The following is a 26,159-nucleotide window of genomic DNA, read 5'->3' on the forward strand; positions in this document are numbered from 1 at the left end:
GTGTTTGTTTTGTGACTTTGGGGTATTTTTGTACACGTTTTGGGTACTTTTGTGTAAGTTTGGGGTATTTTTGAGTGAGTTTGGCCCTTGGCACTGGCCAGTCTCACTCCCTGTGTCCCTGCAGGGCTCAGTGGCACTCACAAGGTGTTTCTGTGCAGGTGAATCGCTTTAACAAGGTGGAGGACAGGGCCATTTTCATCACTGACAGACACCTGTACAAGATGGACCCCATGAAGCAGTACAAGGTGATGAAGACCATCCCCCTCTACAACGTGAGTACAGCACTGGGCATCCTCACCTGGGGCTCCTTCAGGGCAGTCTTTGCTCTGTAGCTCCATTTTCATGTCCATAAAGTGGAAAAAGTCCCTGGCTTGCAGTTTCTGATATATTTAATGTTTTTATAGCAGTTATTGCAACCCCAAAGCATCAGGGTGGGATTGTTGGGGTGTCCTGGGCTGGACCAGGGGTTGGATTGGATGATCCTGGTGGGTCAGGATATTCCATGGTTCTATAATCCTACAGAACCTATAGTTCTATAATCTATAATTTCATTTTGGTGCATAAAATAAAATAATTAATCCTATAGTAATAAAAAATAGTAATAAAATATAGTATAGTAATAAAATAATGAATCCTATATAATTATATTATTATATTATACATATTACATAATTAATATAACTATAGTTCTATAATCTATAATTTACTTTTGGTGCATAAAATAAAATAATTAATCCTGTAGTAATAAAAAATAAAATAATAGTAATAAAATATAGTATAAAAATAAAATAAGATAAAATAAAATAAAATAAAATAATCCTATGGTAATAAATATAATTAATCCTATAGTTCTATAATCTGTAATTTACTTTTGGTGCATAAAATAAAATAATTAATCCCATATTAATAAAAAAATAATTAATCCTATAGTAATAAAAATAAAATAATAGTAATAAAATATAGTATAGTAATAAAATAAAATAATAAACCCTATAGAATTATATTATTATATTATATGTATTATGTAATTAATATAATTATAGTTCTATAATCTATAATTTACTTTTTAAACATAAAATAAAATAATTAAACCTACAGTAATAAAAAATGAAATAATAGTAATAAAATTTAGTATAGTGATAAAATGATTAATCCTATAGTAATAAAAAATTAATCCTATAGTTCTATAATTTATAATTTAATTTTAGTGCATAAAATAAAATAATTATTCCTATAGTAATAAAAATTAAAATAATAGTAATAAAATATAGTAAAGTAATAAAATAAAATAATTAATCCTATAGTAATAAAAATTAATTAATCCTATAGTAATAAAAAATGAAATAATAGTAATAAAATATAGTAAAGTATTAAAATAAAATGAAATAATTAATCCTATATTAATAAAATATAAAACAATAGTAATAAAATAAAATAAAATAATTAATCCTATAGTAATAAAAAATAAATAATCCTATAGGTCTATAATCTATAATTTAATTTTGGTGCATAAAATAAAATAATTAATCCTATAGTAATAAAAAATGAAACAATAGTAATAAAATATTGTATAGTAATAAAATAAAATAAAATAATATAATTAACCCTATATTAATAAAAAAATAATCCTGTAATTCTATAATCTATAATTTAATTTTGGTGCATAAAATAAAATAATTAATCATATAATAATAAAAAATAAAATAATACTAATAAGTATAGTAAAGTAATAAAATAAAATAATCCTATATAATTATATTATATTAGATATATTATATAATTAATATAACTATAGTTCTATAATCTATAATTTAATTTTGGTGCATAAAATAAAATAATTAATCCTATAGTAATAAAAAATGAAATAATAGTAATAAAATATAGTATAGTAATAAAATAATTAATCCTATATTAATAAAAAATAATTAATTTTATAGTTCTATAATCTATAATTTAATTTTGATGCAGAAAATAAAAGCTAAACCCCCAAACTGCCTCTCACATTCTCTGCTCCCTCCCTGTTTGAGTTTGCTTTGCTGTGTGCAGGGCTGGCATTTCACAGCAGCTTATGGCACCAATCCTGTGTCTCTGAGGGCTTCTCTGATCCTTCAGGTTCTGCTTGAATTTATTTATTTTTATTTCTTTCTATTTGTGTCAATCTTACCGAAGCTAAACTCAGAATTTCAGTCAGGTCTGGCCTTGGGGGTGGCAGGGTGGAGCTGCCAGGCTGGGGATCAGCAGGGACGGAAGGGGTGGGCAGCACCTCAGCTTTGCTCCCCAATCCTGGAGCTGAATCTCCCTCAGCCTGAGGTGCTCTGGTTATCTCCAACCTCCAGAGCCTGCCTGGAAATGCCCTGCACGGATTTTCTGGGATGTTTGCATTTGGAGGAATGACAAACCTGGCATTTCTGCATTGCTGGGAGGGCAGGGATGGGATTAGGGTGAGGGTGAAATCTCATCTGCAGATGTGGAGGGGATGATTAGCTCTGGCTGCATCCACAATGTTGGGTTTGGAGTCTCCTCCTGCCCTCCTTGCTGGGCACCCAGCACAGAGTATCCATGGAGTAGCTACTCCCAGTAGGAGTGCTGGCTGCAGCGGGCAGTGTCTCCATGGCAGAGCCTCTTGTTTTGAAGGGAAGCTGCCCTGAGCAGCTGCTCTCCTGCCTGCTGTTGTGTCCCAGCACTGGTGGCTCTGTGCTCTGAGGGGCTGGCAGCACATCCTGCTGTGTGCCAGGGGCTGCTGTGTGCCCGTGTAAACTGGGGTGCAGATAACCCCAGCCTGGTGCAAACACCCCCAGCCTGGTGAAAATCAGGGTGCAAACACCCCCAACCTCTTTAAAACACCCCCAGCCTGGTGAAAATCAGGGTGCAGACACCCCCAGCCTCTTTAAAACACCCCCAGCCTGCTGAAAGCCAGGGTGCAGACATCCCCAGCCTGGTGAAAACCAGGGTTCAAACACCCTCAGCCTGGTACAAACACCCCGAGCCTGGTGAAAATGAGGGTGCAAACACCCCCAGCCTGCTGAAAACCAGGGTTCTAACACCCTCAGCCTGATGAAAACCCCCCCAGCCTGGGTAAAAACAAGGTCCAAACACCCCCAGCCTGCTGAAAGCCAGGGTGCAAACATTCCCAGCCTCTTGAAAACCAGGGTGCAGACACCTCCAGGCTGGTGAAACTCAGGGTGCAGACATCCCCATCCTGGTAGAGACACCCCCATCCTGGTGAAAACCAAGGTGCAAACACTCCCAGCGTAGTGAAAACATCCCCAGCCTGGTGAACAGCACCCCCAGCCTGGTGAAAATGAGGGTGCAAACACCCCCAACCTGGTTAAAATTGGGTGAAAACATCCCCAGCCTGGTGAAAATCAGGGTGCAGACACCTTCAGCCTGGTTCAAACATCCCCAGCCTAGTGAAAATGAGGGTGCAGACACCCCCAGGCTGGTTCAAACACCCTCAGCCTGGTGAAAACACCCCCAGACTGGTGAAAATCAGGGTGCAGACACCCTCCACCTCTTGCAGACACCCCCGTCCTGGTGAAAACCAAGGTGCAAACACTCCCAGCCTGGTGAAAACATCCCCAGCCTGGTGAAAATCAGGGTGGAGACACCCCCAGCCTGGTGAACAACACCTCCAGCGTGTTGAAAATACCCCCAGCCTGGTGAAAATGAAGGTGCAAACACCCTCAGCCTGGTTAAAACACCCCCAGCCTGGTGAAAACCAGGATGCAAACACTCCCAGCCTGTGAAAATGAGGGTGCAGACCCCCCCAGGCTCCCAGCAGAGCTCAGCCACCCCCACACTCCCAGAGCCTTTTAGCAGAGGGCTTTCCCACACCTGATTCTCCAGCTGTTCCCACCCAGGTGTTTTTTGGTGGTGTGGACAAGGCAGGATTTTGTCTAGCAAGATTTTGTCCATCAGGATTTCTCACTGTTGGTTTCTCCACCTTTACCTTAACCAGAGTGTGCAGGTCACAAAAATTCACTGAGTGCAGGATTAATGAGAGATAAATCTGTGTTTGTCACAGGTTTAAGATAATCTCTGTTTTACCTGTCTGCCTGATGGGTGTAAAGGTGCAAACTGTACATTTACAGCAACACAAAACCAGATCATTTATCACCCGAACATTTCCCTCTGAAATTCTTAATGCCTTAAAAATGAGAGCTAAGCAAATCAGGTACAATTTCAGAAAGAAATTTCAGAAAGAAATGTCAGTAATTGTTGCCTTTTCACCTGTAAAAGGTGTGTTTAAAATAGAATATCCATTCCTACAGAGAGCCCTGGGGCAGGCTCTGTGGCGGTGCTGTTTTGGCTATTTTGGCTGTATTTTGGCTCTGTGTTGTATTTTTGGCTGTATTTTGGCTCAATATTGGTTTTGTTTTGGCTCTGTGTTGTATTTTTGGCTCTATGGTGTATTTTTGGCTGTATTTTGGCTCAATTTTGGTTGTATTTTTGGCTCTATGTTGAATTTTTGGCTGTATTTTGGGTCAATATTGGTTGTATTTTGGCTCAGTGTTGTTTTTTGGCTGTATTTTGGCTCTGTGTTGTATTTTAGTCTCTGTGTTGTATTTTTGGCTGTATTTGGCTCAATATTGGTTGCATTTTGGCTCTGTGTTGTATTTTTCGCTATATTTTGGCTCTGTGTTGTATTTCAGGCTCTATGTTGTACTTTTGGCTGTATTTTGACTCAGTATTGCTTTTATTTTGGCTCAGTGTTGGTCCTGTGGCTGCTTTGCAGTTCCTCAGGACAAGAGCAGTTAATGGTCTGTGCAGATAGAACTCTTGCTCTGAGAATTCTCCCATTTCTGCAGCTATAAATCAGTTTTATTGGTAGATCTGCAGATCAGTTTTATTGGTAGATTCCCTTCAGGAATAACTGGCCAGACACTTTCTTTGACCTGATCAGGAGTCCTTGAGATTCCAGGGGTCTGGCACAGGAGGGATGGGTCCAGGACATCCTCTGCTCACCCATACAGGTTGTCAAGGTGATATTCCAGGGTGGAAATTGGATTAAACCAAGCTTTGGTGGATTCTGTGGTGTAAAATTGCAGCTCTGCTCACAGTTTCTCCCTGTACCTGCCCTGGGGAGGAGCCCCAGCCCACCTGGGCTGCCCTGGGTCTGGGGTGGGACTGATCCTGCTGGTGGATCCAGAGCCCCCTGAGCTGCAGGAAAGGGAAAGGAGGAGAATTTGAGGTGTCTTTGATTTATACACAAAATATTTCACAGGATAATGGGATTGCATTTGGATTGGAAGGGATCTTAAAGCCCACCCAGTTTCACCCCTGCCATGGTAGGGACACCTTCACCTGTCCCAGGGTGTTCCAAACCCTGTCCAGCCTGGCCTTGGAAACTTCCAGAGATCCAGGGGCTGCCCCAGCTGCTCTGGGCACCCTGTGCCAGGGCCTGCCCACCCTCCCAGGGAAGGATTTTTTCCTAATATCCAATCTAAACCTACTCCCTTCCACTCCATTTGTATTTCTCTCAGGATTTCTCAGATTGAACCCTGGCAGTTGTTTGTTCCTCATTGTAGTTATGGTTTATATTTGTTACCTAATGTTTATATTTGTGTTGCTTTTCCACCTCTGAGTTGCCTTGAGCTCTCTCCCCATTTTTCTGTGCCTCCTTTCATGGAAGCCTTTCCACCATGTGGAAGGAGCTGATCATGATACAGAAATTCCTTCATTTTTGGGACAAGAGCAATGGTTTGAAATGCTCTGAAGGTTTTTTTGAGGACAAAATGGACAATAATGGCACCAGTAGTGATGTGTATCCATGGAGCAGCCCTGATGAGTGTTCTGTGGGAAGAGGGATGCTCCTTCCCATGCCCAGGGCTGGAATCCTCTGCCTGCTCCCTGCCAGCCTTTCAGGAGTGCCCTGCCAGCACAGCATCTCAGGGGTGGTGTTTCCATGGAGATCTCACTGGAGACATTCAGCTGATGCCTGCTGCACACACCAACTTGTTTTCAGCTGAGGAAATCTCTCCCCATCTCCCAGAGCCAGCTTTTCCTGGAGTCCCTCGTGTCACACTCACAGGAGTGGCCAGCTCTGCACTGGGACTGGGGAAAGGGCTGGGAAATCAAAACTGAACCAGGTTGGATTTGCTTTAGATGGAAGGAAGGGATTTTTTACAGTGAGTGTGAGCAGGCTCTGGAGCTGGGGCTGCCCCTGGATCCCTCAAGGCCAGGCTGGATGGGATTGGGGCCACCTGGGACAGTGAGAGGTGTCCCTGCCATGGCAGGGGTGACACTGGGTGGCTTTAAGGCCCCTTCCACCCAAACCATGCCATGGCTGTGGGTGAGGAATGTGCCATTCTCTACCCAACCTGACAAACAACAGCTTCCCTGCTGGTTCTCCACATGGAGCTGCTGCTTTGGGGGATTCTCTGTGTGGATTTTTTATCTTCAAGCACTCTGACATTCCCTCAGAGTACCAATACACCCTGATCTTGTTTTTACCTGAATTAAAACCAAGCAGGTACTGCCTGAGAGGAATGAAAAGGCACCCAAGCAGCAAAAGGCTCTTGCAGCCACATCTCCCCTGCACTGAACACAATAAAGGATGTTCTGTGCCAGCCCAGTGCCACCTCTGCACTGGGGCAGGGGAAAGAGCTGGGAACTGAACCAGGTTTGAATTGCTTTAGATGGAAGGAAGGGATTTTTTACAGTGAGTGTGAGCAGGCTCTGGAGCTGGGGCTGCCCCTGGATCCCCCAAGGCCAGGCTGGATGGGACTGAAGCAGCCTGGGATAATGGAAGGTGTCCCTGCCATGGCAGGGGTGGCACTGGGTGATCCTTAAGGTCCCTTCCACCCAAACCATGCCATGGCTGTGGGTGAGGAATGTGCCATTCTCTACCCAACCTGATAAACAACAGCTTCCCTGGCAGCCCTGCTGGTTCTCCATGTGGAGCTGCTGCTTTAGGGGATTCTGTGTGGATTTTTTATCTTCCAGCACTCTGGCATTGCCTCAGAGTACCAACATACACTGCCCTTCTTGTTTTTACCTGAATTAAAACCAAACAGGTACTGCCTGAGAGGAATAAAAAGGCATCAGGAAGGCTCTTGCAGCCACATCTCCCCTGCACTGAACACAATAAAGGATGTTCTGCACAAGTTGAGAATTTTTTCCTGCTCTTCAAGCAGGGCCAATATTAGTGTTGGTAAATACTGAGATAAGCACCTTCTCTGAAATGATTTCCTTTGTGTGGCATTTATTCACACAGAGTCTTGTAGGGAGGGGTGAAATGGGAAGATTTTGAAGGGCTCTTGGCCTCCTAACAGGGTTCTGTTGAATAATTAATGTTTAAATTGCCTTTTCAAATCCAACGCTGCGACTTGTTCATCTTTCACACTCGCTGCACATTTAAAACCTTGATGGCAGCAGTCCCTGTGGTGCTATTGTGCTCACAGGAGGGTATTTAAGCATGCAAATTAATTTGAAGGGACACTGGAAAGCCAGGCAGCTGTCAATGCCTGTGTATGAGGTGGAGCTTGTTGGGAAAGCATTTCACAACCCCAAAATAGCCTGAACTGGGAATAAACCCCACCTGTGCTGGGGCAACTGGTGACAGGAGGGTCAGCAGCTGCTGCCCCTCATTCCTGGGGTAAAAACCAACAAAACCTCAGGGGCTGCACCTTGTGGGGAGTGTGATCCCAAAAATAGGGCACAGAGCAGGCTGCTGGGCTGGGCTGGGCTTTTCTGGGGGGGCTGAGGCATCCAGAGCTGCTGGAGCAACTTCATTGGGAATAAGACATGGTGAGCAAAGCCAGCCTGAGCCCCCTGGGCTGGCAGGGGTTGGGAATCTCCAGCTGGATTGGGGGACAATTTAGGATTTAGGAGCCTTTTCCCCTAAACAAGGGAATAATGGGACTGTAATTTCAACAAAATGCTTTATGAGCTCTGACTTGTAGGGGAATGGGGCTGCCCTCTGCAAATTTCTGGATGGATCAAAGGAGCCCTTTAATGGACAGAGGAAGTCCTCTGTGTTCTCTCTGTACTCATAATCCTTTCACTTATTTTATTTTATTTTATTTTATTTTATTTTATTTTATTTTATTTTTTTTTATTTATTATTTTATTTTATTTTATTTTATTGCATTCATTATATTCTATTTACTTTATTTATTCTATTTTTTCATTCATTATATTCCATTTACTTCATTTTCTTCTATTTATTTTGTGCCACGTATTATATTCTATGTATTTTATCCCAATTATTATATTCTATTTATTTTATTCTGTTTTCCTTTCTCTGCTTTGGTGTACTTGCTTTTTGAGGCTTTTTTTGCTCTCTTTACACTGTTTCCCCAGCACAGATCCTTTTTTGCTTTCTTTAATATTCATCTGAGTAACCTGTGCTCCCAGATTGCCCCTCCTAAAAATCCCCTTTTTTTCCTTTGTGAGATGATGACAAAGCTTTTGATGAGCCAAGTGCAAAAAGAAAATGCCAGAAAATAAAATCCCCAAACCAAACCCTTGCACCTTTTTATTTTGTCAGGAGAGGCAGACCTTAATCCATGCCTGAACATGGGAATCATTGAGGCTTTGCAGGGTTTGCCACTCAAATTCTTCCTAAATTCTTGTTACCTGCAATTCACAGTTCACAGAGTTGTTCAGGTTGAAAAAAACCTTTAAAATCATCAAGTCCAGCAGCAGCAGCACCAAACCACATCCCCAGTGCCACATGCACACATTTATTGGGCATTTCCAGGGATGGGGACTCCAGCCCAGCTGTGCCAGGGCTGTTCACCCCTTGCAGTGAAGGAATTCTGCCAAGATGCCCCTGGAATTCTGCCAATGTCCCCCTGCCCTGCCCTGGCACAGCCTCAGACACCTCTGGTTTCCCAGAGTGAGGTTGGGAGAGGCTGCTGGGCAGGGGAGGGGGACAGAGGGTGACAGACACTCCTGATGAGTGGGACAGACACTCCTGATGGGTGTGACAGACACTCCTGATGAGTGGGACAGACACTCCTGATGAGGGTGACAGAGGGTGACAGACACTCCTGTGAGAGTGACCGACACTCCTGTGAGGGTGACAGACACTTCTATGAGTGGGACAGACAGACACTCCTATGAGGGTGACAGACACTCCTATGAGGGTGGGACTCAGTGGGGTCACCCAGGGGGGTTTGGGGAGAGCTGTGATCTGGGGTGCTGGGGGAGCAGCTGGGGACATCCTTGGGTGTCCTGTGGCCCTGGGGACGCAGCAGTGACAAAGGGACAGTGACACAGGGGCACAGGAGTGACACAGCAGTGACAGAGGGGCACAGAAGTGACAGAGGGGCTCCCTGAGGAGGGAGAGGGGCACAGCAGTGACACAGGAGGTGTCTGGAGAGGGGCACAGCAATGACAGAGGGGTACAGAAATGACACAGGAGGTGCTGGGGAGGGAATGGGGCGCAGCAGTGACACAGGGGGACAACAGTGACAGAGGAGGAGAGCAAAGACACAGGAGGTGTCTGGAGAGGGGCACAGTAGTGACACAGCAATGACACAGGCACAGCAGTGACAGAGGGGCACACCAGTGACACAGGGGGACAGCAGTGACACAGGGGCACAGCAATGACACAGGAGCTGCTGGAGAGGGGCACAGCAGTGACACAGGGGGACAGCAGTGACACAGGGGCACAGCAATGACACAGGAGCTGCTGGAGAGGGGCACAGCAGTGACACAGGGGGACAGCAGTGACACAGGAGGTGTCTGGGGAGGGAGAGGGGCACACCAGTGACACAGGGGCACAGCAGTGGCAGAGAGGCACAGCAGTGACACAGCAGTGACACAGGGACACAGCAATGCCCCAGGAGCTGCTGGGACCATCCAGGCAGGGTGAGGACTCTCCCTCACACCTCCCAGGCTGCCGAATCCACAGAGCTGCTGTTGTTTGTGCTTGCTCAGCTCCTGGGGGGACACCACCCACTGCCACCCCTCAGCTCCCTGCTGGAGCATCCTGGAGAGGAGAGAACCAGCCTGGCAGTGCCAAGGGCACAGGGAATCAGGGAATGGCTTGGCTTGGAAGCAGCTTAAAGGCCATCCAGTGCCACCCCTGCCATGGCAGGGACACCTCCCACTGTGGGATTTTGGGGTCCCCTGATAAAGGGAGGAAGTGATGAATCTGACTCCATGTTCTTAGAAGGCTTATATTCTATATTATATAGAATATAAGCCTTCTAAGAACATAGAGCCAGATTATATAATATGTTATGTTTTATTATGTTATGCTATGGTATATATTATATTATATTATATTATATTATATTATATTATATTATATTATATTATATTATATTATATTATATTATATTATATTATATATACCATAGCATAACATAATAAAACATAACATATTATATAATCTGGCTCTATTATATTATATTATATTATATTATATTATATTACATTACATTACATTATATTACATTATATTATATTACATGATATCATATCATGTCATGTCATGTTATGTTGTGTTGTGTTATATCATATCATATCATATCATATCATATCATATCATATCATATCAATACTTACAGAAGGTTTAACAAAATAATAATGAAAAACTTGTGACTCTCTCCAGAGCCCTGACACAGCTGATGGTGATTGGTTATTAAGTCAAAACAATTCACATGAAACCAATCAAACATCTACCTGTAAACAATTTCCAAACACATTCCAAAGCAGCAAAACACAGCAGAAGCAAATGAGATAATATTGTTTTCCTTTTTCTCTGGGGCTTCCAGCTTCCCAGGAGAAGAATCCTGGGCAAGGGGAATTTTCTAGAAAATATCACAGTGACATTCCACTGTCCCAGGCTGCTCCAAGCCCCATCCAGCCTGGCCTGGGACACTTCCGGGGATGGGGAATCAACATTTTTATGTCAGCACAGCCAACTCTGTTCTCCCTTTCTCTCCTCAGCTGGTGGGGCTCAGTGTCTCCAATGGCAAGGACCAGCTGGTGGTGTTCCACACCAAGGACAACAAGGATCTCATCGTTTGTCTCTTCAGCAATGACCCCTCCAACGACAGCAGGATTGGGGAGCTCGTGGGGGTCCTGGCCAGTCACTTCAAGAGGTCAGTGCTGGGCTGGGGCTGGGGCTGCTGGACACCCATTCCAAAGTGGAGACCATCCCTGGAGTCTCTGTGGTGCTGGGCTGCCACAGTGACCTTTTCCTTCCTGGCATTTTTTGGGCACACTTTTTACCTGCAACACTTGGTTCCCTCTTCTGTGTTCCTCTTCTGCCTTCCTTGTGTGTGTGTGACAGCCACAGGGACAAATATCACTGAAGGTGCACTTGGACTGTGTCACAGTGGCTCCTGAGGGCTTCCTACAGCCCAGCTCTTCATATTTAAAATGAAAATGGAGTTTTTCTCTGCTCAGATTGACCCCTGCCCCAGTACCATAAATCACCAGCAGGTGATTTATTGCTTGAGCAGTAAATCATTGCTGTGCAATGTCATCTCTGCTCCCTGAAGTCTGTCTGTCCTGTAAATCCTGAGCCAAAGCTGGTGATTGGTGTGGGGGTATCTGGGATTGAGCTCCTGGAGCCCAGAAATGAATTCCAGGCAGCACCAGGCACAGAAAGGAGCTCCAGGGTGTGCAGTGAGCAGATCTTTGGGTTGTTCCTGCTGTTCCAGAGGAACTGTTCCAGAACAGTTCCTGATTCCCAACAGGAATGGTGCTGCCAGCACCTGCAGCCTTGGCTTTGCTGCTCACAACCTCCACAGAACTTTACAGGTAAATTTTCACACAGAGCTGTGAGTGGCAGGAAAACAAAAGGGAATTTTGGTCACTTTAGGGTATTTTTCTATGAATTCAAGAAGACTGTGCTGGTCCAGCCCCCTCTCACCACCACCACTGTGTACTGCCTGTGCTTCTTTGGACAAGGGCTGGGTCCTTTGGAAATACATTCTCAGTATTGGTGTAACTTGTTTGGGGAAATTCAGTGCTGCAAAGCAACAGGAAACATTATCTGGTTTTGCTTTTACCTGCATCTCATTTCATGGCAAAGGCAGCTGCTCTTGCAGGCTCAGGAGATTCTGTGAGGCAGTGTTTGTTTGGGGATCCTGGAAGTCCCTGGATTCCCAAACAAATTCCCAAACAGAGCCTTGCCAGCTCTCTGGTGTGGGGACAGGCTGTGACACTCTTGGTGACACTCCAGTTCCTCTGTACGGTCTCCAATTACTCAAAATTGCTTTTAATTTTGCTCAGATTGGCCCCCTCAGCCCTTGTGTCACCTGTCCCCACTCAGCCTGAGGCAGAGGTTTCATTTTAACAAAGATGTTGTGACCACAGCCTGAAACATTGCACATTGTCCTCCTAAAGGTGGGAACTGCTGATTCCCAGTTTCTTACACTGATTTTAGCAATGGCATTTCTATCTTTCAAAAGAATTTGGTTTAATCTAATCCCTGTCTGTAGGAGAAATATATTTATGTGCTGATCAGCTCCACTTAACACAATATTAGCATTATTTTAGTGCTTCAAATGACAAATCACAGCTGGGTAAATGGGAGAGCTGCTGTAGAACCCATTTTTCTGCAACATCCAATAAAAGTTCCTGGATGAAGGGCAATCCCCAGGACAACTTGCATTTAATTTCCCAAATATATAAATATCATGGTTTCCCTCTTCAAAGCAAAATCTGTAAATCAAAACATTCAGGAATGTATTCATGTTTTCCATCACTTTCCATTTTCCCGGAGTCACAAACTGCTGTCAGAGGATGGGATTAGCTGAGCTGGGGAGGCACCGGGGGAATTGCTCATTAACGAGGGAATTCCTCATTAGCCAGGGAATTCCTCATTAGCAGGATTAGCTGTGGGTGTGCCTTGCCAGGGTCGGGTTTCTCTGCCCTGCCTGAGGAGGAGCTGAGGCTGAGCCAGCAGGAAAATCTCAACCCTAAAAGTTCAATTGCTTGGGAGATCCCACCCGTGGTGGGGTTTAGGAGCTCTGCTCCAGCTGTGGGAGCAACTCCTGTGGGTTCTGGGGCTCTTTCTGAGCATTAACATCAATTTCCAGCCATCCCAGCACCCATCCTGAGTCCCTGCTGGGAGGTTTTGGCAGTGCTGAGGTGTCCCAGGCTGGTAGGTGATGATCTTTTAACTGTGTGTGATAAAACCATGTGAGTTCAGTGAATTCTGTGGTGTAGGAAAGGAGAAGAGGAGGCTGCTGGTGTCACCCAAACCTTCTCATCCAGATGCTTTCTATCAGGTTTTATTTTTTATTCCAAACTCTTTGAGCTGGGAGCTTCAATGCTGACCCATCTGTTTGGGAATTTTGGACATTTTCAGCAAGAAATAGCTTGGACATTTTAGAACAATTACAGAGGTGACATCTGACAGCTGCTTTTGGGCACAAAATCCCAAAACCAAAAACATTTGGAATGTTTTGTCTGATTCACATTTCTTTGCATCACCCATGAAAGCTTCACAAAGCTGTGTCTTTTAAAAGTTATTCCTGGTAGGAATTGTCTTACTTCGAGGTTGTGGTTCACAAATAAGTGTTTATACAAAACTATCATGAGGCTGCTGTGAGCTGTGACATTTTTAGTGAGTCAACAGGAGTTCAAGTCACACTTCTACTGAGTCAGCTGGATTTGGGGTTTTTTACAATGCAGCTGAATTCACAATGGAAATGATGGGAGGCTGGATGAGGTGTTGATGTAGTGAACAGAAAGTTCATGTGTGCCTGCAGAGCAGTGAGCAGTGTCCATGGGCTCCCCTGGGAATTCCCTGGCTCAGGGATGGGATCTGGGAATGCCTGGAACTGCTGGGGGGTCCAGTGGAACCTTGCAGGATCAGGTGGGTGAAATCTTCTCTCAGGATCTCTGCTGCTCACAGTGATGCTGAGATGTGTTAGAAAGTCTCTTTTCCCAGCCTGGCAGTTGAAGCAGGAGTCAGGGCTCTTCAGTTCTCATTCTCAAGGTTGTTTATTGTTTCTTATCTATAAAATTCTTTCTCTGGCCTGCTGAGGTCCATTCACACTGGTGTTATATTTTTATACTAAAACCTACATGTACAATATTTACCATAACTTCCCAATTCCTATCACCTATGTTAGACAGGGAGCTTCTACTCTAAACAATCCAAAAGTGCCACCATCACCCAGAAGATGGAGGCCAAGAACAAGAAGGAGAAAGGCTGGAAACACCCCAATTCCTCCATCTTGCCCCATTCTGAAAATCCCAAAAATCTATTTATCACCCCATGATAAATTCACCATCATTCTACTCAGACTTTCATGGCTTCTAATTCTTCATATAAGGTTGGTAGTTGTTTTTTCCAAGGGCTAAATCAAAGGCCCAGGGGTCTTGGGCTCTGTGCCAAGGTCTCTGAGCCCCCTGGGCAGGGTCTCAAATCCTCCAGGGCAGCCAGAGCAATTTCCTGGGCTCTGACAATCTGGGTCAGGTTTCTGCCCTTAGTGCCCAGCAGGAAGCAAAGGATCTGTGCTGAGCTCAGTGCCCTCATCCTTGGTGTGCCAAGCCAGGGAGCAGGAAGGGAAGGATTTGTATTTTCCCTTTCCATTTTACATCCTCAGGGCCCCTCAGGCTCTATAAGATGTCTGGAGCCAGCAGTGCAGGGCACTGAGGGTTTTCTGGGTGCTCTTCACCCAGCTGTTGTCACCTCCCCTGTGCTCCCAGCTGTGTGGGTCCCCTTCATGTGAGTGATCTGAGGGTCCCCAGGGAAGGTGCCCAAGGTCCATCCTGTGCCCAGGCTCATTCCCTGCCCTCTGGGAGCAGCCAGGGCTGTTCTCTCTGCCTGCCCACACATTGGGATCAGGGAGTGGCTGCTCCAGTGCTTTCTGTTCCCAAATCCCCACATTGCCTGAGCCTCAGCCCTTGGGCTCCTTCCAGCATTCCTGGAGGGAAGAGGGAGTTAAAAGAGCAGTCAAAAGCAATCCCTGCAGAACTCCAGCAGAAAATCACTTGCCTGAGGATAATTTTCTATTTTCCATGGCTCTTTGGGACCTGTCAGCCAATTTTAATCATCAGTGTGCCCTGGATTCATTTAGTTATTTTTTATATATATATATATATATAAAAATATTTTATACATATTTTTACTATATATGTTATATTTTAATATATATCCTTACTATATATCTTCTATATATAATATGTATTATATAATAATATATATTATATATAGTAAAAATATATAAATATATATAAATCTAAATATAAATTTTATATAAATAGAAAATATATAAAATAGAAATCTATTTTATATAATATAAATATATATTTATAGAATTTTATATATTTTTACTCTATATTATATTTTTATGTATTTTTACTATATATATTATATATATACATATCTTCAATATATAATATATATAAATAATATTTTTATATATTTTACCATATATATTATATTTTAATATATTTTTACTATACATATAAATATATTCTGTATATAATATATATATACAGAAATTTCATTTATTACAGAATTACAGATGTAAATTGGAGCCACCTGGGACAGTGGAAGGTGTCCCTGCCATGGCAGGGGTGGCCCTGAGTGGGCTTTAAGGTCCCTTCCCACCCAAACCACTCCATGTTCCCCAATGATCAGCTCTGGTAATTCCTCTGTCCACCTCACAGTTGTAACTTGGGTTGAGAAATTTTTCCTTGGGAAAACAAATGAAAGATTTGTTGAAAGATATTGTACAAATTTGCACCCTGCTGGGACTGTCTCTGCTTTAATTCTTGTACATCCTGGAAAACTCTCATTGCAACTTTTTCCAGCACTTGTCCTGTGGGAAGGGAACTCATCAAGATCATTCCCTTCCTTAAAACTCATCTTGCCACTGCTGCTGCTGCTCATCCTCCGTCTCTGAGTGGGGCCCTTTCCAGGGAAGCCTCCCCAGCTCACATTTCTCTGGAAAATTATTTTTTTGTTACACTTCTCAATGTGTTCCTGACATGGAAAAATAGATTTGTCTCCCTCAGTGTTGGATTAGTCCTTTTTGTGACCCAGAGATGGGTAACTGAGAGGTGTTTTAAAAACTTTTATTCCATTTTCAGTCTCATGTGAAGGGTGAGACAATACAGATGTTCTAATTCGCACTATTACAATCATTTTTAAATTACAATACATTAGAAGTGTTTCTTTACTTATCAGCTTTTGCTGCACCGTGCTGTAAATGCCTTAAAGCCAATCATCTCAAATTACCCTTCATGAATCTTATTACAATGCATCTTTCACAGTTATTTCTCTGAAATATCTAATCTTATTTACAAAACCATCCTTTGAAACTTGTTTCTATTTCCATTTCTCTCTCAACAATGTCTGTCCTGTTCCATGGCATTTCTAAGTCAGCATTTCTTATCTCAAGGTTTACACACAGATACATTCTAAGTAAACCTTCTATCAGACTTTAGGAATTTTTTACAAATCCATTTCCCACCCCTCAGTGCTGGGTTTGTGACACTGGGAACACAATGAGCTCCAGGGAGGGCTTTGGGCTCTCCCCAGGCTGATGAGTTTGTGTGAATCCTTTCTTTGAGTCCCAGCCTCTGCATCTAAAAGTCCATTCTTGTGTCTGATAACATAAATAGTAACAATTAATTGTGTTTCATGGTCTTCCTTTGAGTCCAGAGAGGTTTTTTGGTCGGTTTTCCTTCCCTAATCTGCCTGTGCCCTGCTGCCATTGTGTGCCAGCCCCAATTTTGTACAAAAGCCTCTGGAAAGTGGATGCAATTTTATTCCTTTTTATCCTTTATTCCAGCAGCCCTGTGTAACTTTGGTGCTTTCCCTTCTCTGAGCAGCTCCTGGATTTTAAAGCTTCTTGTCCAGGGTCCTCCTGGGAGTAAAAATGAAGTTTTTGGGGCTTGAGGTGCTGAAGGAGATTGATATTCCTTCCCATGGTGTCACTTGGGGTTTCCTGGAATTGTTCTGGCCCTTAAAAATCCTGGATTACTTTGGGAATTTGCACCCAGGTTTCCTCAGTAAGTGCAATTCCTGGGAAATCGATCTCCAGTGACCCAAAAATCCTCCTGAGTGACCAGAGGGGCTCTCCAGTGTCCCAGGGTGCTCCCCAGAGATGCAGAAGTTCCTTCCAGTGGCCACAGGTCCTCTCCAGGCCACCACCCCAGTGTGATATTGTAGAAATGGTGTTTGTTCTCACCGACCTTTGCAGAGTTCTTTGAATTTCCCCGTTCATTCTCTGTCTCCAGCTGAAGGATCTGTTGGGTTAAACAGGTGAATCCTTCCCATCCTTGGACAAGCTAAAGCATGAGGGTGGAACTGGATTTTTTGTGGTTTGGGGGGAAAAACAGCATTGAGACTGTCAGAAGAGGTGAGCCAGTCCTGGAGTAGGAAACTCAAAGCCATCCTCATCCTCCTCCTCCTCCTCCTGTTCCTCTCTCAGGCTTTCAGAAGCCTCAGACCCCTAAATACAAATTTTATTTATACAGCCCTCAGGATTTTATGTGTCATTTATGAGGTTCTGTCCAGCTCCCTCCTCTCTTTGAGATATTTATGATCAGAAAGCAATTCAGGTAATCAGCCCTGAGGATCTGGAATTCCTGCATCCCACAGCCACCCTGCCCAATTCAGCTTCCCTGCTGGTGCTGGGAACTGGGGATTTCCTTCAGCAGTGGGAACAGAAAATGGAAGTTTCTCATATTACAAACCTCTTCCTTATCTGGCTCTGGGCTCTGCTCAGTGTACTCATTATCACAAATTATTATTTTCAGTCTTGAGCTGTAGCTCTCAGTGCTCATTCAACACTTGGAAAGTTTGACACAAATCCACACTTTTTGCTTTTCCTGGAAATGTTCAGAAACCCCGTGGGTGTGGCACTGGAGTGATGAGCAGGGTGCTGGAGTGACACTTGGACTTGATGATCTTAAAGGTTTTTTCCAACTTTAATGATTCTATGATTCTATGAACCATCACCCTGCCCCTGTTAGAACCTGACAGAAGCAGAAAGCAGCTCCTAAAAAGTGCTGGATGGTACAAACAGAGCCCCAAATCCTCTGCTGCATCCCAAAATCCCAGAATGGTTTGGGTTGTAAGGGACCTTAAGGCCCTGAAGGGTGACAGGGACACCTCCCACTGTCCCAGGGTGCTCCAGCCTGGCCTTGGACACTGCCAGGGATCCAGGGCCAGCCACAGCTGTGCCAGGGCCTGCCCACCCTCACAGGGAACAATTCCTCATTCCCAATATCCCATCCAGCCCTGCCCTCTGGCAGTGGGAGCCATTCCCTGTCCCTCCATCCCTTGGAAATCCTCTCTCTCCAGGTTTCCTGTGGCTCCCTCAGACCCTGCAAGGCCACAATGGGGTCACCTCTGGTCTCCTCTCCAGGTGAACACCCCCAGCTCAATCCCAGAATGGTTTGGGTTGGGTTTGGGCTGGCACAGCCTGGCTATGATTCCATGAACCATCACCCTGCTGCTGTTAAAACCTAACAGAAGCATCTCCTAAAAAGTGTTGGATAGTACAAACACAGCCCCAAATCCTCTGCTGCATCCCAAAATCTCAAAATCCCAGAATGTTTTGGGTTGGGTTTGCGCTGGCACAGCCTGGCTGCCCCAGCAGCTGCCCTGGCACATGGGCTGGGCACTGGGAACAGCCCAAAGCTCAGAGCCTGGATGTGCTGGGGTGGTTTGGGGAGGGGGTTGAGGTTTGTGCCAGAGGGATGTGGAGCTCCTGGAGAGGGAGAATCCCCCTGGGTGTGCAGCCCTGAGCTGCAAACAACCCCTTGGGGAACCAAAACAGACACAGAGGGGTTTTGGTGTGAGCACAAAGCTCCCAACCTGTGCAGCTCCTGCTGAGCTCAGTGCTGGGATCCCAGCCCAGGCTGCTCCCCTGGGCTCTGCGAAGGGGCTGGGCTGGGCTGGCAGCACCAGGAGCTGCTCACAAAGCTTCAGGCACCAAAAACACCTTGTGGGTGATGCTAAAACATCACCCGGAGTTGTGCAGCCCCTTTGTCCCCAGTGAGACACTGCAGGCTGGGTTTCCCACCTTCTTGTATTTGTGTGGTGCCCTGTGACAGGGAGGAATGATGAATCTGACTCCATGTTCTTGAAGGCTAATTTATTATTTTATGATACTATATTATATCTAAAAATTATATATATATTTTTTTAAATATATATCTATATTTACACTATATATATATTACTATATATAGTATAATATATATATTATACTATATATAGTATATAATTATATATAATATATATAATATTATATATAATTATATATAATATTTATAACACATAAAATATATGTTATATTATATTATATTATATTATATTATATTATATTATATTATATATAATGTATATATTAATATATATTACTAGATATAGTAATATATATAATATATATCATATACTATATATAATATAGTATATATAATATTACTATATTATATAAAATATATATTTATATATTATATAAAGATATATAGTATTATAACAGTTATTATAATACTATATATATTACTATTATAATACTGTATTATAGTATATATATACAGAATTATAATAGTAATATATATAGTATTATAATAACTATTATATATTACTAGTATAATACTATATATATTTTAATATAATATAGTAAAATACTATATTATATTTAAAAAATGAACTAAACTTACTAAGGAATACAGAAAATATACTTACAGAAGGCTAAAAAGAAAATTTATGACTCTTTCCGGAGTCCTGACACAGCCTGGGATTGAGTTAAAACAACTCACAGCAGAACCCAATGGAACAATCACCTGTGGGTAAACAATCTCCAAACACATTCCAAAGGAACAAAACACAGGAGAAACAATCAGATAATTATTGTTGTCCTTTCTCTCTGAGGCTTCTCAGCTTCCCAGGAGCAAAATCCTTAGCAAAGGGATTTTCCCAGAAAATGTGAATGCCACAGTTTCCCACCTTGGCTCTCATTATTCCCACTAAAGGTCTTGGTGTGCTCCAGAGCCTGAACCAAGCTTAGGAAAAGCTTTGCCTTTAACTGCTCTCCTTCAGTTTGGGGAGAGCTCTCAGGGTCAGTCCCAAAGAGATTTCTGTAAAAATGAGGACAGCAATGGTTTTCAAGGCCTGAATATTTTTAGGGACATGGAAATTTAATAAAGTAAAGATGATCAGTAGGTTGGTCATGTTTGAAATAATAAGGAAAATATACATTTTTCTCTTTAATATTCAAGGGAATATTAAGTGTTGATATTGATTAATGTATTAGATATTTGATCCAGCCTTTTTTTACATTCTTACATAAAACAAAGTATCATGAAAATATAGATTAATAAAGCTTTCCTGCTCTTTTGCTCTGTGCATCTTCAGCAGAGCCAAAACTGCTCTGTTCAGTTTCCTTTCCTCCCATTCTCCTCTGGCCTGGCTCATTGCATCTCCTGAGCTCAGGTTTGAGTTGTTCTCCAAAAGGCATTTCTGTGGCTGTTCTGTCAGAAGTCATTGGGATCCCAGAAAATCATTCTAGTTAATGATTTCAGTCTATTTAGTGATTCTAATTAGTGATTTTTCACATAACTCAAAGGTTAAGCTTAGAGGGGAGGTTTGGGGTTGGGTTTTTTCTGGATGTGTGGGGAGATCTCACTGATAAAATCTGAATGTGCTGAAGACCCTGAGCTTGGGGCTTGGCATTTTTGGAAATGTCTGAGGACCTTTTTAATCAGACACTAAATATTTGGCAAAAATATTGGCTCCCAACAATTCCTTCTGAAGTTGAGGTTAAATAAATTAGAATTTAAACATTGGAAAAACAAGGCAAAACTGTTTATTGCTTGACAGATTTTAGAGCTTTTATTTTGTTTTTTTCAATAGATACAGAACTGAATCTGTGAGCTAAAAGTTAAAGCTTGTGCTGTAAATCAGGCTGGAAAAAAAATCATATTCCTGGTGTAAAACTGAAGTAAATTAACTCAATCCATTGAACCTGGAGTGTTGCTCTCTGTACAAATCCTCCTACACCAGGTTGTCATTTTTAACCCACATTTCTGAGTGTGTTTGGTCCATGGCTCTCCTCTTTCCCCTTTGCTCTGCCAAATTCCTAAATTAAGCAGTGTTGGGTTTTTGATGTAATATAAGAAAGATTTGCATAAGTGCAGTTATGGTAATTTTGTGGTGAGTTTTAATGTGTTGGCTTCATTTCAGCCCTTCAGATCCTTAAATCACTTTTGATTAGCTGTTGCTTAAACATTGCTTTTTTTCCCCCTTTTGAAAACAGATGTATTGAGGATGAGCTGAGGGGAATTTTGTGTAAATCTGCTTTGTTGCTGGAGTCACCCTGAGGGCCTTTTCTTTTCCCTTTTCCTTCCTTTTCCCTTTTCCTTATTTCCTAAATTTCCTTCCCTTTCCTTTCCCCTTCCCTTTCCTTTCCTTTCCCCTTTCCTTTCCCCTTTCTTTTCCTTTCCTTTCCTTTCCTTTCCTTTCCTTTCCTTTCCTTTCCTTTCCTTTCCTTTCCTTTCCTTTCCTTTCCTTTCCTTTCCTTTCCTTTCCTTTCCTTTCCTCAATTTCCTTTCCTCAATTTTCTTTCCTTTCCTCAATTTCCTTTCTGAATTTCCTTTCCCTACTGCAGGACTGCCCAGAGAGTCACTGGGGTGGATGATTTGAGCTTGATTTCTTCAGTACAAAATTCCTGAGAGGTGGGAAAAGGAAACTGAAAAGAAAGAGGATAATTCTCTGATCCCATTAAATCCCTGGGCCTTAAATCCCAGCCTGCATTTCCCCATTGTCCTCATCCTTCCCCTGAATTCCCAGTTCATACTGGGAGCTGCTGTGTGTGCTGCTGCTGCTTTCAGGAGGCTGCCACACATTTCCCTGGAATTCTGTTCCATCAGTTCTTTCCTTCTCCAGCATTTCCCTCAGTTAAGGGCCCCAGTGACTGACAGCAAACAAAAAACAACAAAAAAAGCTCCATCATGATCATATTTATGGGTGACCTACTTAAAATGCTCTTTGCTGCTGCTCTGGTGTGTGCTGCAGTGCTGCTGGCTGGAGCCTCCAGGGAATTGCTGCTGGAATGATAATGAATGCACAACGTGGCCCCTTGCTTGTTTAACTGGAGCCTCTCAAAGCCATGGTTTATTTTTTATTGCATCATTTAGACTTCCTTTTTCTCCCCCACTTGTGATGTATTATTGCCATTTTTGGTCTCCCTGCTTCGTGCTCTGACTGCAGGCAGAGCTATTGTTTGAAGTGATGCCATTAAATCATGGCATGCCTTCATCTTTTGATAATTTTTCTGTTTGTTTTTCAGGAAAATTAGGCTTTTAGCTCTGTCCTGGAGAGTCTGAGCTGTGTTGTCAAAGGCTTGTGTTGAGCATAATTATTTTTTTTCTGGTGGAAATACTCTAGCAGAGGTGATTATTTATTTAACAAATGCTTTACACCTGCTTTGGTACATTTTTGTAGGGTTGTTGTAAATGGGTTTGCAGTGCAGGATGGGAAGTCATCAGCATTTTACATATTCATGGCATCGTGGAATGGTTAGGGAGGGGAGGGAATTTAAAGCCCATCCATCCCCACCCCCTTCCACTATCCCAGGGTGTTTCTTGGGCACTGCCAGGGATCCAGGGGCAGCCCCAGCTGCTCTGGGCACCCTGTGCCAGGGCCTCAACACCCTCACAGGGAAAAATTCCTAATTCCCAATATCCCATCCCCTGTCCCCAGTCCCTCTCCAGCCCTCCTGGAGCCCCTTCAGGGGCTCTGAGCTCTCCCTGGAGCCTCCTCCAGGCTGAGCCCCCCCAGCTCTCCCAGCCTGGCTCCAGAGCAGAGGGGCTCCAGCCCTTGAAGGATATTTGTGGTCTCATCTGGACTCACTCCAGCTTTTTAATTGCACCTCTCAAGTCTTCCTGCTTTTCCTCTTCACCAATTCATTTGGAGGAAGGTTTGGATGTTCCTTCTCACTGCTGTGGTTGGGGAGAACTGGGCTGTGTTTGCTGTAATTTATGTGTAATTTTGTGTGTAATTTAGGATTGAGTGTGTCCACGGAATGGTAAATTAATCCTATCTTTGCAAAGAATATCGTGTCCCATCCCTGGCAGTGCCCAAGGCCAGGCTGGATGGGGCTGGGACAGGGGGAGGTGTCCCTGCCATGACAAGGGTGGCACTGGGTGGGCTCTAAGGTCCCTCCCAACCCAAAGCATTCCATGGTTCTGCAATTCCATGAATAGCAGCATGCAGGAATCCACTGAAGCCATGGATTTATAAGGGATCACACCTGAAATGTTCTTTTCTGGTGCCTGTGAATCCTTCTGGGCTCACACCCCAGTGACACAGAGCAGGCTGTGCTTCCCTGCCAGCCTCAATTCCCTCACCTCAAACCCAAACAGAATTCCTCAGCACATGGATAAAAATTCACAAAACAAACTGCCTCCTGTCTTCTGCATTTCCTGGCTCCCCAGAACTGTGTCATTAGAGCAGAGCCCTGGGCTTAGGTGTAAATAACAAACTCAGCTTCCTGAAGTCCACAGGATCACAGATTGAGGTTGGAAAAGCCCTCCAAGATCTGAGTCCAGCTGTTCAAGGCCACCACTGACCCCTGTCCCCAAGTGCCACATCCACAGGGTTTTTAACCCCTCCATGGATGGGGGCTCCAGCCCTGCCCTGGGTAGCTGTTCAGATAATTCCCCAGATTATTCAGATAATTCCCCAGATTATTCAGATAATTCCAGGTTTCTCAGCAAACAGAAAATTCCTGTTTTCTCTTGCACTGGGGGTAGTTTTCCCAGGCTGCCTGGGGGATGGAGGTGCTGAGGGAACATTTTCCACCCTCTCCCAGCAGCTCTGGGGTTCCTGCCCTGTGCTCCTTTCCCAGGGCAGGACTTTGCTCTGTGCTGTCCCCATGGAGGAGGCAGGACAAGAGGGAATCAGTCCCACTGTAAAACCACTCAGGATCTGTGGAAATTCATTCAGTCTCTGGCTCCAAATGAGGCTGGAAGGGATGTTCAGTTCTCCTCTAAGTGGCCAGGAGCACAAACATGGGAACAGCTCAGTGCTGCTTTGGGAGGAGCAGGAATTCACCCCTGGTGTCCCCTCAGTGCACGGCCACAGTGTCCCCTCCAGCTGGGGTAACTCCAGGTGCTGGCTGAGCTTTGTCAAGTGACTTTGGAGCCTTTGGAGTGGGTGTTGGTGCCTCCCCAGGGAAATGGGATGTGGGTGCTGCTCTCAGGCATGGAACTCCTCACCCCCATCCCTCCCAAACCACTGGGGAAACTGGGATTGACTGGAGGAGCTGGGATTGACTGGAGGGACCTTAAAGCCCACCCAGGGCCACCCTTGCCATGGCAGGGACACTTCCCACTGTCCCAGCCCCATCCAGCCTGGCCTTGGACACTTCCAGGGATGGGATATAACATTCTTTGCAAAAGCAGGATTAATTTACCATTCCATGCCACAAAATGGTGCTCACTGGGAGGAAGTTGGGGTCACAGAGAGGAATATTGTCTGTGCAGGAGCTCATCTGAGAACAGTAACAGAATATTTAGAAGGACACAGAGCAAGCAGGGGAAGGAAACCACAGCAATGTTGTTGTTGCCGTCCAGAGAATCTTGGTCACAGTGGATTTTAATGCCACCATGTCCACATGTCCCAGCTGATTCCACCTCACAAACACCCAGAGCCTGTTCTCAGTTCCTCAGTTCCAGACATTGAGCAGGGCTTGTGTCTCATCTCCTCCTCTGCTTTCATTTCACTTCACCCACCTCCATGGTGTAAATGAATATTCCCAGGCCGCAGGGAGGAAGCATGAAGCATTTTTCCATCCCAATGGCCCCATCCATCCTGTACCAGAGCTGTGATTCATGGGCTCTTACATGGCAAGGCTGACTAATTACACCCAGTAATTAGACTGAATTAAATGCACAAAAGATGATTCCTTTTCCCCCTTCCTGCTTTTCCTTGTGTGAGCTCACAGGAGCTGATCCTGGTGAAGGAAATGTGGTTTTCATTGTGCATCACCCCAGCCTGGTGTCTGCTGCCTCTCTGAAGGGCATTTATGGGAGATTTACTGGGTGACTCCACCTTGTGCCACCATCCTGTATTGTATTGTTAGGAGGGATGATGAGGAGGATTTTATTGATATTAGATGGTTAATTAATTACTTTATTATATTATTTATATTATCTATATTTATTATATATTTATTATATATTATGTTATATTATATTATATTATATTACATTACATTACATTACTATATATTATATACTATATACTATGTAATATATAATATTATATATATACAATATATAATATATAATGTAATATATACTATATACTATATTATATTTATATATATTATATTATATATAATATATTATATTATATTATATTATATTATATTATATTATATTATATATTTTTATATATTATATTGTATTATATTATATTATATTATATTTAAATTGAATTTTTATGTAACTGCACTTTATTGGACAGCATTTTGTGACTGTCACTTGAGAGTCCTGATACACAAACACACTTGGCCCTGATAAGCCAAGGAAACAAAACATTATTATTTTGGGTACAGAATTTCTATATTGTATTTTAGTTTTGCAGAAATATAGGTACAGCAAGTGAGATAATTTTTTTTTTTTTCTGAGGTTCAGAGAATGTGAAATTTAGAAATATTCTTGGGAAGAATTGTGCCTTATTTTTCTCTGTGAAGAGAAATGTGGCCACACTCCTGGGACTGTTCAGGGGCCAGGCTCCCTCCCAGTATTCCCAGTTTGCAGCAGGCCTTGGGGACCCTGAGTTTGTGTCTGCAGGGATGGAGCACTCTGATGTTTCCTTGATGCTCAGGTGGAGAGCAGCCAAGCAATAAAACCCCAGGGGGTTGGGAATGGTTTGGGTTGGGAAAGGACCTTAAACCCATCCAGTGCCACCCCTGCCATGGCAGGGACACCTCCCATTGCCCCAGGGATGGATCCCAGTCCTGCTGCACCCGCAGGGGAGCTGAGCTCTCCCTGCCCAGCCTGGAGGATCCTTCTCCACCCTGCAGGGATGTCCTGGGGTCCTGAGCACCAGGGTGAGCAGGGGGACACTGCACCCCATCCATTTTTGGGTTGGTGCCATCTCCAGCTGCAATCTCCAAACCCCCAGCCCAGTCTCCCCAGCCTGCCCTGCTATTTTTAGCTTGGTTTCCCAGGGAAACAGAGCTTTCTGTGGCTGCTGTAGCCTGAGA

At 43.6% G+C, this 26,159-nt stretch overlaps 1 protein-coding gene across 1 annotated transcript in view; it reads left to right on the forward strand.

The window, feature by feature from the left end:
- MYO1D (myosin ID) overlaps positions 1-26,159 on the forward strand; it is a 176,712-nt gene that overhangs the window by 105,002 nt on the left and 45,551 nt on the right. Inside the window, exons 20-21 of the mRNA XM_054281490.1 lie at positions 159-272; positions 10,906-11,060. Of these exons, the coding sequence (XP_054137465.1) occupies positions 159-272; positions 10,906-11,060 (269 nt within the window). The remainder of the gene's footprint in view (positions 1-158; positions 273-10,905; positions 11,061-26,159) is intronic.

Source organism: Melozone crissalis, unplaced genomic scaffold (assembly GCF_028551555.1).
Source record: "Melozone crissalis strain CALT ecotype California unplaced genomic scaffold, PUWL_Pcris_2 ptg000032l_1, whole genome shotgun sequence".
Lineage (NCBI taxonomy): Eukaryota > Metazoa > Chordata > Aves > Passeriformes > Passerellidae > Melozone > Melozone crissalis.